Source organism: Leptidea sinapis, chromosome 1 (assembly GCF_905404315.1).
Source record: "Leptidea sinapis chromosome 1, ilLepSina1.1, whole genome shotgun sequence".
Classification (NCBI taxonomy): Eukaryota; Metazoa; Arthropoda; class Insecta; order Lepidoptera; family Pieridae; genus Leptidea; species Leptidea sinapis.
Window position 1 is genome coordinate 8025927 of NC_066265.1, and position 18159 is coordinate 8044085.

At 32.9% G+C, this 18159-nt stretch overlaps 1 protein-coding gene across 1 annotated transcript in view; it reads left to right on the top strand.

Moving 5' to 3' along the window:
- The window catches only part of LOC126969339 (neuropeptide SIFamide receptor-like), a 150688-nt gene extending 133143 nt beyond the window's left edge, over positions 1-17545 (top strand). The window contains exon 3 of the mRNA XM_050814735.1: positions 16740-17545. Coding sequence (XP_050670692.1) covers positions 16740-17502 — 763 coding nt within the window. The 3' untranslated portion in view covers positions 17503-17545. The remainder of the gene's footprint in view (positions 1-16739) is intronic.
- Positions 17546-18159: the final 614 nt, after the last annotated feature.

The following is an 18159-nucleotide window of genomic DNA, read 5'->3' on the forward strand; positions in this document are numbered from 1 at the left end:
TGTAAAATGTAATGGAAAATTTATAAAAGGCTTCATTATTGTTATTATCGTTTATACACCAAAATAAAAAATATAATTATATGTTCACAAGAACAACTAAAAGATTGCATTGTGTTTGATATTGACTTTTGCCTTATCAATGACTTTTGTCTTATTAAGACATTGACTATTTGACGTTTGAGTGTGTTTGAGGCATCATTTTACATTTTACATATTATATTGTAATTGAAATGAACTGTAAATCTTGTTATAAAAGAGTGGCAATGAGTTTCTTGCTACTTCTTCTCATTAGCTCAACCCTTTACGAAGTAGCGGTAGATTCAATAAGATTTTTTTTTTTTGACATTCATAAGTGTCATTTCCGTGACCTACGTGAATAAACTGATTTGATTTGAATGGCAGCAAGTATTGTATCATTAGTAACAAATAAGAACTTGTTTCGATGTGGAACTGTAGGCACTGAAGAATACTTTAAAAATTTTATGTTAAACCTAAAAACCTTAAAGCTCCTTTGCACAGGATGCCGGCCAGATAATGGGTACCACAACGGCGCCTATTTCTGCCGTGAAACGGTAATGTGTAAACATTATTGTGTTTCGGTCTGAAGGGCGCCGTAGCTATTGAAATTACTGGGCAAACAAGAATTAACATCTTATGTCTCAAGGTGACGAGTGCAATTGTAGTGATGTTGTTGTGTTCAAGAATCCTGAGCGGCACTGTATTGTAATGGGTAGGTCGTATCAAATACCATCAGCTGAACGTCCTACTCGTCTCGTCCCTTATTTTCATAAAAAAAAACTCATTTCACTGACTTACAAGGCCAGTTCATTACGTGCGTGCTTATAGAACTTACGCACTTTTTGACGGATAACGTCGCCGGAACAATGAAATATCGATAACAATAGAATATCAATCCCAAGTCAATACAGAATAGATAACATCTGTCCATTATAAAAGTTGCTCAAATATGGCATACAAAGCTTTGTACAGTGTTCAGCTTAATTACAATATCGTGTTGCAAGAAGGTTTTACAATTGCATATGACGGTAATTGCGTTTTTATTGCCACTATTGACGACCCACATAGCTCAATGGTTAGTGACCCTGACTACTAAGCTAGAGGTCCCGGGTTCGAATCCCGGTAGGTGCAATCATTTATATGATGAATATCGATGTTTGTTTCCGAGTCATGGATGTTTATATGTATTTATGTATGGTTTAGTAAGTATATTGTATTAAATTATCGTTGTCTTGTGTACAGGCTATGGCCTAGGTTGGGGCAAGATAATTTGTGTAAAAGTTGTCAATATTATATTATTATTATTGAATATACTACATGTCTTTTTCATAAATAATGGGTCGCATAAGCGCAATAACAGAATAATAAAGTTATTAAAAGACTTTGAGAAATACCTTAATTCTGTCTAAAGACTATGCATATATAAATATACATATATATATATTACTATTCGTTACTTTTAGACCAGAGAAAGTGACAGAAAGTATAAAGGAGTTTCAATAATTTCGAGATACTTTTCTAATATCCTATCAATTCCATCTTGTTTCATTTGACCTAATTAAAAACAAAATGTTTTGATCAAAATATAAATTAAAATCGTACCCCGTATCTTGACAATCTAAAATTAATTAGTATTTATATTTAAATGTATAAATTGGTATATTTCTGTTATTTTTTAAATTGCACATAATATTTTGTTATATCTATAGTTAGTTTAACTGGGCTGATTACACACTTAGCTTCTTGATTGGGCCATTGTGCGTTTTTTAAAAAATATCTTCTTACTCCAATCAGCCCAGATCATTCCAGAAGTATAGCAGTCTTTTTAAGTTTCTGCAGGCATCTGGAAGCGATGCTGGTGATTGGAGTATTTGTGCCCGTTGTACGGCCACACTGCTGCACTCCATAAGCACGTGTTCTGGCGTTTCCTCTGCCTCCATGCATCCTCTGCACAAGGGGCTGTCTGTTACACCTATGATAGACAGATGCTTGTTTACGGGACAGTGAGCGGTGACTACACCTACAATTGTGCGTATATTGTCCCTGTGTAGTCTCATCAGGTTGCGGGCGAACCTCTTTGGGGGCACCGGAACCGCATTCTTTGTTTGCCTGCAACCTTTGCTGTTTCTCCATTCTGTTAGGTGGGATTGTTCCGTTTTTTCTCGTAGCCATTTTTTAATTTGGGCCTGAGGTTGTTAGATGTATATAAAGGGTGATCCAAGTAGAGATACTTTTTTCAATAGCCTTTTTTTGACAGATCACGTGTCAGTCGTGTCATGCTTATTACAAAGCAGTACCGATGAGGATGGATTTTTAATTGAACCCAAGATTCTTTGAAGCATCTCAAACGCGTTCGTCACTTTGAGACATAAGATGTTAAGTCTCATTCGCCTAGTAATTTCACTAGCTTCGATACCTTTAAAACTGAAACACAATAAACGAAATGCTAAAATTTTAAACTTTAAAAAAAAATTCCAAGTACAACAAAAGCTGTGGTATGGGCTTCCTTGTGCGATTTTTCCAGGATGATACGACATGGGTACCTTCAAGAAAAGCACGTACACTTTTCGACGCTCCTGTGATTCCTCGGTGATCACTTAACATCAGGTGAACCGTACGCTCGTTTGTCCTCTTCCATAAAAAAATACTAGCACTTACGTAGCCCTTAAAAGCTTACATATTAAGCTTATAAAGTCGCAATAAAGCCACAGAAAGCAGAACAATGGCCGATTATTATTTCCATAAACAATAAAATGCCTCCATGAATAACTTTTTGAAGACAGCAGAAGTATGGTTATGTCTTGTTGTGAAATACCTTTATAATTGCATATTAAGCTACGGAGGCTTTTGTGTAAGGACTGAGTTTATTTGTTAAATATTGGGCTATAGGAATGAATCTGGTTATTTATTCCTTGGTTAAATGTTCTTTTGAATGAAGTCTTTTCTTATACACCGTAAAAGTTTGATAAAAAACAGTTTTTTTTTTATTTTGAAACGGAAATAACTTTTCAATGAATGACCCGATTTTCACGCGGTTGGCGGCATTCGACACAGAGCCTCATAAAAATATTTTGAGTTTCAATTGATCGAAATCAGAATTTCGAAGTAATTCCGAAAAAAACACTTCATCGGTTTTCTTTCATCAACGATAACTCACGAACGAATCAACCGATTTTGACCGGTTTAATGGCGATCGACGTGGTTTTTTTGATGTTAAGAGTTGATTGGTTTTTGGAATTGATCGATAGAGAAGTTAAAAAGTAATTCCAAACCACATACGAAAAATGTTTTTTGGTAGTTTTTTGAGATTTGCTTGTCACGCACTAGTAATAAACTCGGCCTGTTTTCATTGGTTGTTTATCTACGCGCATAAATTACCAAAGGTTTCGACCTACGGATCTTGACCTGCCATTTTTTTTTTTCTTAATGCCACTTTTATATAACGTTTCGTCAAAAACAATCGTATATTATATAAAATGGCGTTTTAAATTCTGCCCCATAATGATGTTCTTATAAATTTAACTGGTAAATTTTATCCTTGTATTTAGGTACTTTTCTTTTCTTAAAAAAGCGTATACTAGAATAAGTTTAATGTTACAATAATGTACACGTAAAAGCCAATTAAGATAGTAAAAAGTGAACATATATTTAAAACCATATTATTATCACGCGATAATTAATGACAACCTTGTCATAATATTGATATCAATTTCGTAATATTGTATAGGTAATGCATCGGCTTACTCTAGAAAATTTTGTCAAGTTTTATGTCATAATTATACTTTCATTTACCTCATAATGTCTTGATCAATAAGTATTGCATACTTCTACATCTACCAGTGCGAGGCTCCTTTGCACAGGAAGCCGGCTATATTATGGGTACGACAACGGCGCCTATTTCTGCCGTGAAGCAGTTATATGTAAACACAAACGCCAGAATGTAAACATTACTGTGTTTCGGTCTGAAAAGCGCCGTAACTAGTGAAATTCCTGGGCAAATGAGAATTAACATCTTATGTCTCAAGGTGACGAGCGCAATTGTAGTGACGCTCAGAGTTTTTGGGGTTTTTCAAGAATCCTGAGTACTACTGGTTAAGGCGTACCAATGTATCAATTACCATCAGCTGAACGTCCTGCTCGTCTCATCCCTTATTTTCATTTAAATAAAAATTGCATTCCAATGTCATCAAATTTCAAATTCCAATCAAATATTTAAATCAAATATTAAAGAGCTGTTCGTGCTATATATCAGCTTTGTTACAGACAGTCACTAAAAGAAAAATTTAAAGAAATAAATATTATAACATTTCATTGTTAGTACATTTATGAATATATGTTCACTTTTTGCTCTAAATAGTGATTTACTTTACTATAATACTTCAAAAAGGGATTGCTTGTAAATAATTCTAGTAGGCTTTATAAGATACATAATAGCTATAAGCGTAAATGTTTACACTTTCAAAATAAATTCTCAGCCACTGTTCAGGCATTATCTATAAATAAATTTAAATGTTTTATTAAAAAATGGCTCCATCGTAAATCCTACTACTCATCAGCCGAATACCTTGATCGAACAGCCTGGGACTAATTTATGATTAATTTATAGGAAAAACAATGTACTATACCTTATTGTATATTTGATTAAAAAGAGCGCAAAAAAGAATGCTGGAAGAGTTTCTTGTGCTGCTTTTTCTCTCTCAGAGCGCCATTTGTTTTCGAAGCGATGGTAGTATTTACCTCAAAAAGCATTCTAAAAAATTAATTTTAAAGAAATAATTGCCTTTTAATAATTAATGTAGCTATTACCTGCAATGTTAAAAAAATCATGTATTCATTCATATACATATATATATATTTTTAATATTACATTTCTAAATTGTGTTTGGCAACAACTGTTTTTATTTGTGTGATAATAATTTAAAAATAAATTAATTATATTATGTTTATTTTCAACGGTATTTTCTAACTGCAGTTGTATCAGAAAAAGCTGACGAAAGCATACGTACCTAATGACTGAATAGTTCATCAAATTGTTACAAATCAAATCAAATCAAATCAAATCAAATCAAATCAAATCAAATCAAATCAAATCAAATCAAATCAAATCAAATCAAATCAAATCAAATCAAATCAAATCAAATCAAATCAAATCAAATCAAATCAAATCAAATCAAATCAAATCAAATCAAATCAAATCAAATCAAATCAAATCAAATCAAATCAAATCAAAATCACTTTAATCATGTAGGTCACGGATATGAAACTCATTGGCACTCTTTTAAATCAACATTTAGATTTTCATCGTTTTACAAATCATTTCAATTACAATATAATATGTAAAGTGATGCAACAAAACATTCTCTCACGTCAAATAGTAAAAGCCTTACACGAGAAAGTCAAAAAGTAAATGTAAATTAATACAAAACAAAAGTTATTGAGTACAGTAGCTGCATTATCCATAGATAGGGCAAATATAAATGCTTGGATACTAGAGAGCATAGTATTTGAAATTTCGTGTTATTTTATATTAAAATGCAAATTAATGTCTATTTACTTTAAAATTTTGTTAAACTATCAATATGAACATCAAGTTTCATTTAAATGTGAAAGTTAAAACAATAATTGTAAACTTTACAAATACAATTTCGCAAGTGCGCATATAACGACCGTATCATATTGAATTATCTTAAAGTCATCGCGTTATCGATTAAACATAACATCGGTGTATTGAAATCGATATTGTATTTATATGTCCCGATTAATCATTTATTCTTTTGATAAGATCGTTCTGACCCGTTTACGTTACCGCCTTCAGCAAAGTAATCACAGTGCTTCTCGATCTTTTTACTAAAGACAGTCCACTTAAGGCACTTTTTTGTTCGAAAGTAGTGTTTAAGTAAATCTTATAAATAAAGTAAGAGTTTTAACAGTAATGTTGTAATTAAAATCACACTTAACGTATAATTAAGTGGAATTAAATGGAGTGGAACTGTTTTAAAGTTTATGTTGTTGTTTTATGTATATCATCAATCTTACAACGAAATTTCGTTCTTGATTATTTAAAAAGAGTAACTTTAGTAAGTTTTTGACTAGTGTCCATAGGTGGAGAAATTTTTTCATTCGTTTGCAGTAGAGTAAACATTGGGTAACTTTAATTTTTCAAAATATATTTAATATTTTTAAGATGATATCTTATTTGTACTATTAATAACGACAAATCTTCACATAGTGTCATGTATATAAATTGCGTAATTATCTCCAAACTCATAAGCAATACCTTTTTTTATTATATAAATTATTAGCTGGCCCGACAGACGTTCTTCTGTAGATAATAAAAAAATACTGTTTTATACGAATTTGCCAATACTATTTCATAACATCAATAATTATTTCGTCAAAAATGCTCCCTGTTGTTATAATGCAATTGTTTCACAGTGGAACTGTCAAACCGTGCATCACTAAATATAAAATATGTTCAAATAAAAATAATTATGGGTCCCAAATCGAAATAAAAACTATCCAATCTCAAGTTGGACTAAACTGCACTCAATGAAGTATTCCCAAATAAACTCCGTTCATTAGTTTAGGAGTCCATCGCGGACAAACAACGTGACACGTAATTTATATATATTAAGATTTAATTACATACGTGTGATAAAATCACTATTTGATTACTATTATAATATGTAATCAGCTAATTTTGTTTTAAGGGTTATTCGTTCGTTCCTGACGACTTTAATTTAATTCTTTTGTTTTAATTTTTAATCTTATTAGTAAGACTATTGAATGAAAATTTGTAATAAGCCTTCAGTACTTAATTGTTACACGTGTTAATAACTTAGATTGAAAACAAAAATTGGTAGATAATAACATTCTTTCAAACTATCTTTAATTTTATCTATACCTATATAAGTAATAATTGTCAAGACCTATCCGACTACAACAATATTATTTTTACCTTATGTTTTGAGTATTATTATGGCTTGAGTATTATTAGGACTTGTGGCTGTAATCGCGACGGCCGCCTTCTTGAAGTTAGCTACTGAAAATCAGTGTTTGGTTATATCCAACTAATATGCTGAATAGCAAACCTTTTTGGGACAAAACACTGCGAACATCACCTTATTATGTTAATATAGAATAAGCCTTACTTTAATTTTTTACTTTGGTTCTGAATGTATGTTAGTTTTTAAGTAGATTATGTATGTATATTATATTCGTAATTATTTAGATAAGTTTTTCATGTTGTTTGTTATTATATTTTGTAAATGTTTTCCTGTATTTATAGTGTTTGCTCTAAATAAAGATGTACTTAATTACATACTTATATATATATATAATGAAAATGGTCTTTGTTTGAGGCTCAATCCCGCCTAAACCACTGATCGTATCGACATGAAACTACAACCATTCGATGACCCTAGGGTAAATTTCGCATCTAGATGCGTTATGGTTACTTATTTTTCAAATTCCAAGCGAAGCGGTCGGGATTGGCTATTAATGTAAAATCACAAAATGTTAAAGGTGAAATATATTTCACACTTCATATAATTGTTAATAAGCGCCAAAAATTGTTGTTCGCACATAATAAATGATACAAGTTTGAAGGTATAATATCGCCTCTGTAAATTTAAATGATTTATCGGTTCGCTTACTTACATACACTGGTCATGACCTGAATAATGACGGTAAAGATTACAATTTAATTATTTGTCACTTAATAATGTAATAGTAGTTAGTAATGTAATAATAATAATATTGATAGTAAAGCTATATTTAATTCCATGCAAAAAAAATACATTTAATTTATCTGACTACTAAATTTCTATGGACCATATGTGGGTAAAAGCCTCATCCAAAGAAAACGCACAAAGGCATAAAAGGCAATTATTTTCTCAAAATTGATTCCTTTACGATTCTTTATTCCGCTTCGGAAACAAATGACGCTCTGAGAGAGAAGAAGCGGCGCAAGGAACTCTCCTGGCATTCGTTTTTTTGCGCTCTTTTCAATAAAAATATACAATATTGTACAGTCATTTCTATCGCTGTAAAATAATCATAATCTAGTCCCAGGTAATATAAAAAAACTCTTGCGGATGGAATTTTGGAAAAATCCGTTCTTAGCTGACCTCTACTCGGTGAAAAGAATATTACTACCAAATTTCAAGTCTTTAGCTGTAATGGTTCCAGAGATATCGTAATGAGTGACTATATACGTGGAAATTTCTTATATATATATAGATCAATATCATACTTAAATTTAATGTATCGTTCTCTGAATCCAAATCTAGAATATACATTTACGACATTAACAAAATCCCTCCCCGAGAGAGAACTAAACCTGACTAAATCTAAAAATAAGAGCGACGTGTATATTCCCAGCGGTCGTGTAATTAACATGCTGCTCGAGAAGCTACTCTAAGCATACCTAATATACAGTCTAAATTAAGACTTTACTATAATTTGTAACTAATACTAAAATGTATCAGAATTATAGAAAATATTCAGCAGATGGAGTCATGTAGACCATATTTTGTTAAACACAAAATTTTAACTCTTACTTTAATTTACATCCTAGAAGCATGTAAATTTGTTAAAAAACATTTGGACTTATACTAAATACTACTAAATTACAAGCGAAATGATAAAAATTTAAACAAATTAAAAATACCCCAAAGAAGCATGTCATCAAGATAAATATGGCAATAAAAAATTATAATCACATCCCAAACGAAATTAAAAATAAAGAGAAGCCTTCCCTATTTAAAAGAGACCTTAAAAAATTTCTAGTTAAATGCTTCTACAGTTTACCCGAATCTTTTAATTACACCAAGTGTGAGAATTAGTTACAAAATAGAAATAAATAGTTATACTAATAATAACAGTTGTGTTTTAAATATCTGTTTTCTTATGTATAAAATGTATAAAACTTATTTAATTTACATAAAACACTGATGTAGGTAGGTATAGACAATGTACCACCCTTTTGTAAAAATGTGACCTGCAATATAATATTCAGATTTGATTTGATATTATGTGATGAAAACAAGAGTAGTTTTAAACAGAATTTATCGTAATGAAATCCTTAGCCGTATTCAAGGTCTAATTATAACGGCATCCGATTTTATTTTCGTGATTCATGTCTGATAGGTTTTTTTTATATATTTGTTTATTTGTTCTTTGAAATATATCTGAAAATACAAAATATAAAGTATTAAATTAAGGTTTATATCCTTTTTTATGGAAAAGGTATACAAACGAGCGTTCCTGGTGTTATGTGATCACCGCCACCCACATATCTTGCAACACCAGAGGAATCACAGGAGCGTTGCCGGATTTGATATTGATTTATTATTCATTTGTTGATTTCATCAAAATTACTCGCTAAATCCTGTAACATCTCGTACTGACGCAAGTTCTTTGGTAATTTTTTACCTTCACTATTTTCACAAAACTAAATACCTCACAAAACTGGTATTGGTGTAACAGTAGCCGTAACGCCATAATCTATCGCCATAAATGATACAGGTTAGAGCACACATTTGGAAGATTCTCTTCATGATATATCAAAATAGCCTTTTCACCTCTCCAGCACGAAAATGGCGATATTGCTACGTGAAAACTCGCAGCAAAAACGCTTTTTGCAAAGTGATTTGAATTTCGAACCCCACGTGACCATACATCCGGGAATTACTCCGCGTTAAAAAAATTAACAATGCGATCCGATGCGTTCCGAAATTCATTTTAGCCTATCGTATTATCTCATTGTCACAAAAAATTATTATCTTAATTGTTTCTCTTACTATAACCTATAACACTTTCCTCGCTAGTCGAGGTGAAATGTTGTATGTTTCACACGGGAGCAAATTTTTATATTTCGTGCCTTTAAATCATTCACTACCTCAGTAGTCTATATTATAATCTCTCGCCACGCTCGTGATACAAATCTATACTACTTCGCCAATTCAATTATCAGTGATTTAAAGTCAGCACTTGCAGCAAAAAATAAGTTTGCTCACTTGTTGAACAAATAACTATTTCAATGGAATTTCCAAAGGAAACATTAAGATTTCCGCTCTTAGCAGACCTGGTGGTAACTAAATTGCTTAAAGGCATTTGAAAATCCAAAGGCTATATATTCACATATTATTTACTGGTCTTTACAATTGTTATCGATATTCTATCTCCGTTGCTACTCTATATAGATACTTTTATTTGCTATGTTTGGAGAAAACGTTTCCCTGGTAAGGAAACGCTTTTTAGGTAATGGGTTTTCATTGTATACAGTAACAATAACTTAATTGAATAAATTTAATAATAGATGCTATATTTACGAACTTATATATTACGAAGGGTCTTCCAAACGGTTTAAATTGACTATTATATAATATAATAAAAAAATAATGTAAATGATATTATTGATACTTTTTTATCCATTACTATTGCTTTAATCGTTTATTACTGAATTCTTTTATCTGTCGTCTATCTCACTGACATTTTGCTTAAAAAAGGCAAACAATTTTTTTTTAATAATTCTAAATCAATTTGCCAATGTTATTCATCTCAATTTTCTGCACTTCTTCCCTATCATAACTATCAACAGACAAATGTCCTCCGTGAGCGAATTAAATTTAATCTCGATGAATAGTAAAGTATATTAACTTTATTTCTCTATTAGGTTACCAGTGGTAAGCTCCTTTGCACAGGATGCCGGCTAGATTATGGGTACCACAACGGCGCCTATTTCTGCCGTGAAGCAGTAATGTGTAAACATTACTGTGTTTCGCTCTGAAGGGCGCCCGTAGCTAGTCAATTACTGGACAAATAAGAATATCTTATGTGTCAAGGTTACGAACGCACTTGTAGTGCCACTAAGAATTTTTGGTCTTTTCAAGAATCCTGAGCGGCACTGCATGTCAACGTTTTTTCTTCTCCCGAATAGAGATTTTAAATAGCCACGACTAAACAAAAACAATTGTAATTTGTGATAAATTAAAACAAAGCTTTGGGGCGGTCTTTTTGTCATTAAAGTACGGTCAAATTTAATTGACGCATCTGCATGAAATTTATTCAGAAAGTTGGTAATTTATCGCATACATTTCGTGAGCAGTTTATTCTTTGCACAAATTCAACATAATTCTTAATAAAGTTATTCTCGACAGAAATAAATATAAATTATGAAGAACTTTTTAGGGTTAATTCCCGAAATAGTGGCAAAACCCTTCGAGTCTGTTACAAGGCTTTAGACGCGGGAACGACGCTGATAAGTTTAGAGCTTAAACTGTCACGGAATGTGTTTTTTGGTTGCTTTTATATAAATAAATTGTTTATTTCTATATGACGTGGCCATCCCTGTCACATGGTCAGGATCCTCGTGGTTATCCATTATGTTGTAGGCTTTCAATACGACAGCATGTCAAACACAGTCTTACAAATATACGTTTATTATTAGCCACAAACATAATGGTATGTAGGTGCACTTCACAAATGATTATGTAAAAAGAATGTGGTGTTCCCGGCTTGGGCGAGTGACACGACTACCTCGCTCGATAGTTCTTCCCTGACTGACTACTCGGCGTTCGCCCGGCGCCCGCTCTCGCCCGCACACGCACCGCACGCCACTTACTCCTAAGCTAGGACGAATACCGAATCATCTTCGTACTCGCTTTTTGGCTCGACGTTCTTGACTACGACATTTATATAAAAATTAGTTTTGGCCATACAAAAAGGTAACGTTTGCCAGCCTAATGGGCACCTTGCCATAGGACATCATAATATTTTACTATATTTTGTAGTTAATTTATTTAAATCGTTAATTTATTAATTATACTTTATTTTATACAATTCAATATTATTTAAAAAGTGATATTAATTAATTAACGAGTAAATAAAGTTATCACAAATAAGATTAACATAGTATTCCATGTTTTGTACTGCAAATGTTAGAATATCAAAAGTAAATATTTTGTTGTTGTTAATGAAACGGGGATCACCTGTGGGTTGATGGGGAAGTATCTGAAACCTATACATATGTAAGAAAATCACGAAAAACAGGGTATTTATGCAAGTGAATTTTAAATTCAGTCTACCGTGTCAAGGGGGGGGAAACCAATGAAGCCCATTCATCTTATGAATGGATGAATGGGCTTAATTGGTTCGTACCAAACAAACAGATTTTTAATTACGATTATGATGTAGTTTTCGAATTATGACGACGAATCCATAAGGGTTCCGTTTCTTGCCATTTGGCTAAACTGGAACCCTAAAAATAATTTTTAAGGGGTTTATCTGTGATGTTCTTATACATTAAAAAAGTATTGCACCATGTCACAATTCACTTAATTAAGAGCCTTCTTTCTCGTCCTTTGCCATTAGATAGCAGGTCAATGACCTCAAATTGCATCCGGCCATTGACCCAGCTCCCGTTTCAGTGACATGTCATTTATCAAAGCGTCAACCTGTCGACTATTTTTACCGCCTACCTTTTTTAATATCCTTTCAGAGGCCTGTCACTACACGCGTACACCATACTGCTCTGAACATTGTATTGTTAACACATGTTTTATTAATGTGATAAATTCTAGATGGGGGCTTTAAATTCATGAATTTGAATAAAATTTTTTTTTGTTGCAAATTTTAAGCATAGTTCAGATATCCTCGTTAAATAGGATATGATATCACTTATTAAAAGTCAAAAACTACACATGCGAAAAAGACCGCGGGCTTCGTTTTTTTAGATATGGTAACACTGTAATATGGTACTATAAAACTTATTATTGAAAAACCTGAGGGCGGTCGCTCCATTCCCAATTAGAAAGAAAGTCATGTTATAGTAACCTTTACCACATAGCAATGTCAACTGTGCTATGATTGACACCGGCTTTGAATTTGGGTTGGTGTTTCATTAATTATAATTAATAAGTTAATCTTTACTTTTAAATTGAGAATCATTATTTTTCTTAGTTTCGGTTGTATTCTTCGTATATTTGAGACAAGTCTTAAATACTAAACAGCATCTTAATTGCCTTTTTAACCAGACAATGTATTTTCACACCATGCAATGTATCTTCCCACCATGCAGTATATACTTCTGTTTACATTATAAGGCTTAACAAAAAATGTGATTGTTTATGAATAGTGTCACTGCTTGCTGTATTTGCTCAAACAATAAGTATTCGTGGGAAAAAATCATGATTACCTTAAAAGAAACAATTTCGTCGTACCCTATTTTATTTTTAATTATTCGTACATTATAATTGTTTTTATTAATCAACTATTTCTAGTCCTAGGGATAAAACTTAAAGACAGGATCAGAAATGAAGAAATTCGGAAACGCACCAAAGTTAGAGATGCTATACAACATATCAGAAGACTAAAATGGAAGTGGGCCGGTCATGTAGCGAGACTTGAGGATGGGCGTTGGACGAAAGTGGTCACAGAGTGGAAAGGACCAGGAAGTAGAAAGCGCAATCTAGGTCGTCCGCTCAAATGCTGGTCAGATGACATACGCGAGACCGCAGGCAAACACTGGCTCGGATTGGCACAAGATAGGGATAAATGGCACAACCTGGAGGAGGCCTTCACACGCACGGGGGTTCCTATGAAAGAAATCAAATAAATATTACCTAAACTAATAAATACTCACAAAATTTACTTTATTTCATAATAACTATTTATAGTCAGGAAGGTGTATTAAAAGTTATTTTTCACCTTTCCTCAAACTTAAATAATATAATAACTGTTTAAAGTTTGTTTATATTGTAAGTTTGTTTAAAAGATTATACTGTATTGATATTCAGAACAGTGAAGTGTTAAATAAGACATTTTACTACACTTGTTTACCAATTCCTTTCATTAAACACAGAAATCAAATAGTCCTAAATCCTTGGGAATTGTATTTTGAAGTGAAAACTTTTTTAGCGGCGTTGTGCACTTTTATTGGGATGGGTAATAAAATGTTAAACTCGCGTCAGGACACGTGACCTGATCGAAAATTCGTAAGACAGTCGTTGTAATTATGGATAAAAGTTATTTTTTCTGAGAGATAAACTTTTAAATGTTTTTAATTGTAATAGTTCAGAAGTGTTAAGTTGTTTATTGTAATATACATTGTCATTTTAGTAGACTATCGTAATAATGAATATTGTAATAAACTACGTAAATGCTAGTACTTTTATACTAATAAATAAATCAATTCGTGCGAAATTATTCCCAAACCATTCCAAAATATTCACATATTATGATCAATGTTAATGTTTAAGTTTTTACTTCTGCCGGCACTCTAACTCGGTTACCTACTCATAATTGAACAAAAAACCATAAATGAGGAATTGATCTGTGACAAATCAGGTATCGGTAAATCAGCTAGTGAATGTCATAATGTTTATATAATCTAATGCAATGGAATTTCACTAAGTGAATCAATAATGCTATTTTACCTGATTTCAGCACAACTCTAAATGATCTGAACTCTGTTCTGCTTCGTTATTTCTTTTGGAATATTAAAGTAAGGACAACACGTGTTTTCTAAACCTTTATTAATATTTTTGGGTATCACAAACTATAAGTGTCTGACCTCAATACGAAGCTCAATTGGGAACAAGGGCTGAGAAGTATAAATTAGGCACAAAGTAATGTCGTTAGCTGTTACTAGGCTCTATCAGTCTCATTTTGTTCTAAATATATTTCCCGACCCGTAACCGTTGATTACCTCATTCGTTATGTATGTTGTAACTGAACTTTCTCCTAAACGGCTAGACCAATTTTAATGAAACTCTCTGTGTGTCTTCAGGTGGATTCGAGAATGGTTTAGATTAAATAATAAACGGCTGGACCGATTTTGTTGATTATTTTGTGTGTTCCAGTGAATTTGAGATTGGCTAAGATTTTCAATTCCGTCCATATAATATAATTCTCCTGCTCATGTGTATGTGAGTGAATTACCCCTAACGGCTGGACCGATTTTTCAAATTTAAGACGTGTGTAAGGACAACGTCTGTCAGGTCCACTAGTCTAAACATATAAATTTGTGAATAATAAGGGTCTGTTTCGTACACAATACTGTACTTTAACTATATACTAGAGTGTCAACAAACGCACACATCACACGATTTACACGTCTGTCAGGGGTGGGACAGACGCCTTAAAGTGACGTTTTCAGAAGACTGTAGTGCCATCTGTTAGTTGGCCCGAAAATGAAAACTTTGGCAGCTGTCACTCGCTTTGAAACCTTTCAACTTTTCTTTATTTGTGTTAATGCCCAAGTGCCCACTGGTCATAAAATGGCGCCTAGCGTTTGCACATGTATGTAGCTCTCGTGTACCATTTTGCATATTTACACTACTAAATCTATCCTTTATGTTCCATGTTGTGACAAAGTTAGATAACTAACTCTACGCGCAATTTCAACATGGTAAAAAATTGCAGTAACTACATTAAAAAGCAGAGTTAGTTATTTAATTGCGTCAGAACATTAAAAATGGAATTTTATAATTTCGAGCTTATATATAGTTATTTTCGGGGCCAATCTCCAGATGGCGCCAGCTTTCAAATAGACAGCTGAGAATAAGCTAATGCGTAGAAAGGGCTCTCTTTTCCCTATATATTATTATACTCTTTGACATCTGTAAAGCAATATTGGGAAAACAAATACATTGTGTGGCACGCTGTACGCCACCGTGACTGGTCGATGTGCGAATTAAAATAGCTGCGCCCCACCGTCACTTCTTTCGTCAATTTCGCGCGTCAATTTTTTTGTATGTACCACTCCTACGGCTCCGACCAGACGTAGGTATAAATTTCAAAGAAACCGCTAAGTTACGCTTCTGTTCTATTACTCGTATTGTGCATACGTGTGTTATACCACAACGGCGCCTATTTCTGCCGTGAAACAGTAATGTGTAAACATTACTGTTTTGGTCTGAAGAGCGCCGTAGCTAGTGAAATTACTGGGCAAATGAGACTTCACACCTTATTTCTCAAGGTGACGAGCGCAATTGTAGTGGGTAGGACGTATCAATTACCATCAGCTCAACGTCTTACTCGTCTCGTCCCTTATTTTCATAAAAAAATTGTGGTTTGTCATGTCAAAATAACAGTTTTGTGGTACAATGTACATGAATATAGACGAGAAATTAATTTATTGAGCAAAATCGTTTCTTAAGTATTTTACAGTCAACTTAATATATTTTTGTTGAGATTACAAGAAAATTTGGGTGGAAAATGCAAACTCTATATTAGGATAGATAATGCATATACACCTTATAATATAATTGTTTTCGAAACATTTAACATGCGCATCCAACTCTTTGACCATTTTTTGTATGTTTGACGCTTGGATTATTAGTTTCGACTTAACATGTTTGTGTATTTAATAAAAAAAGTGTTTGGAATTCTTATTTTAAAAAAGACATTAAATATTTATAAAACAATCATAAGATAATATAAAATTCAAGGTATCAAGGGAGATTTTTTGTATTTAGATAAAACTTATTTCAATTCTCTATTCGGATTATATGTTATTCTTGTCGAAGATTGGACATAAAACCGTATCTATATATCGATAACACCACCTTCTGTTATCTTTTCCACTAAACCATTAGAGGTTGCCTGGCAGAAATCGCTCTTAAGCGTTATCGCTTACGAGCGATCAAAAAGCTTGAAGCTTTTTGATTAATTTCATTTCAAAACCTTGCCATTAACATTCTGTTTATTTGTTACAGGTTCCTCGCAATCTGGTGGCCGTTGAAATGTCAAATCACAAAACGTCGGGCCAGAATGATGATCGTCTTTATTTGGATATTCGCTATCGTCGTCACTGTACCCTGGGTATTCTTCTTCGACCTGGTCGTAGTCTTCGATGAAAGCCCTCACGTCCACCTCTGCATTGACGTCTGGCCCAATCCTATCAGCGAAGTCCTCTACTTCGTCATCGGAAACCTCATCTTCTGTTACATCCTCCCCATGGTCCTGATAACGATGTGTTATATACTCATCTGGATCAAGGTCTGGAGGCGCTCGATCCCAACTGACACCCAAGATGCCCAAATGGAGAGAATGCAGCAGAAATCCAAAGTTAAAGTCGTCAAAATGCTAATTGCTGTTGTTATATTATTCGTCCTCTCTTGGTTCCCACTATACTTAATATTTGCTAGAATTAAACTTGGTGGACCGATTCAGAAGTGGGAGGAAGAGATGTTACCAATTGTGACGCCACTGGCTCAATGGTTGGGTTCGTCCAACTCTTGCATCAATCCAATACTGTACGCTTTTTTCAATAAAAAGTACAGGAAGGGATTCGTTGCGATCATTAAGAGCAGGAAGTGTTGCGGCAGACTCCGTTATTATGAAACCATTGCTCTCCAATCTTCGAGTACGTCCACCAGGAAATCATGGCATTACAACAACCATGCCTCTAGTACTCGTCGCTCGCCTCCCGTTGATAAGAACGCTGTCTCATTCATATTCAACCACACAGGAGTTTAAAAACATAGCTCTATAAGATGGACACACTCGCAGTTAACTGTATAGGCTGACTGGCTCAGTTCTATCTCAGAGTACATACTTGAATTTGAGAGCAAGGCTTTAGTTAATGAATATGTAAATAAACCTTAATAAGGAAAGTACGCACGAATACCTACATTTGTACGCTACGAAATTAAGCAAGATTTTCTTGAAAGTTTTATATATACTGTATTTTCTTATTATATTATACTATATTTTCGTTGAAATAATAATAAAATCATCAATAATTATTTGTATGTTTATGCCACAAATTTTGTACTTGTAGAGCTATTGAATAAAAGATAATATCAAGTAATTTAAAGTATATTTCTTACGTATCTTCTAATTTAATTGATTGTTTTAATCTGTATTTGTAGATATAATTATAAAGTACAAATTTGTAGGCTTTCTTCAAATTTTTGTATAATTGAAAGTGTCTATAATTAAAAATACATACTAATAACATCATACCAACTGTCTATCTATCTGTCTATCAATATCTATTTATATATTATACGTAGATAAGTAGTAATAAATAAAAAAATTACTTGTAAGCAATAATTTGTAATACTAGGACAGAGTCCATGAAAGTTTTTATAATTTTAAAACTATTTTATATGGAAAAATATAAGCCAAGCT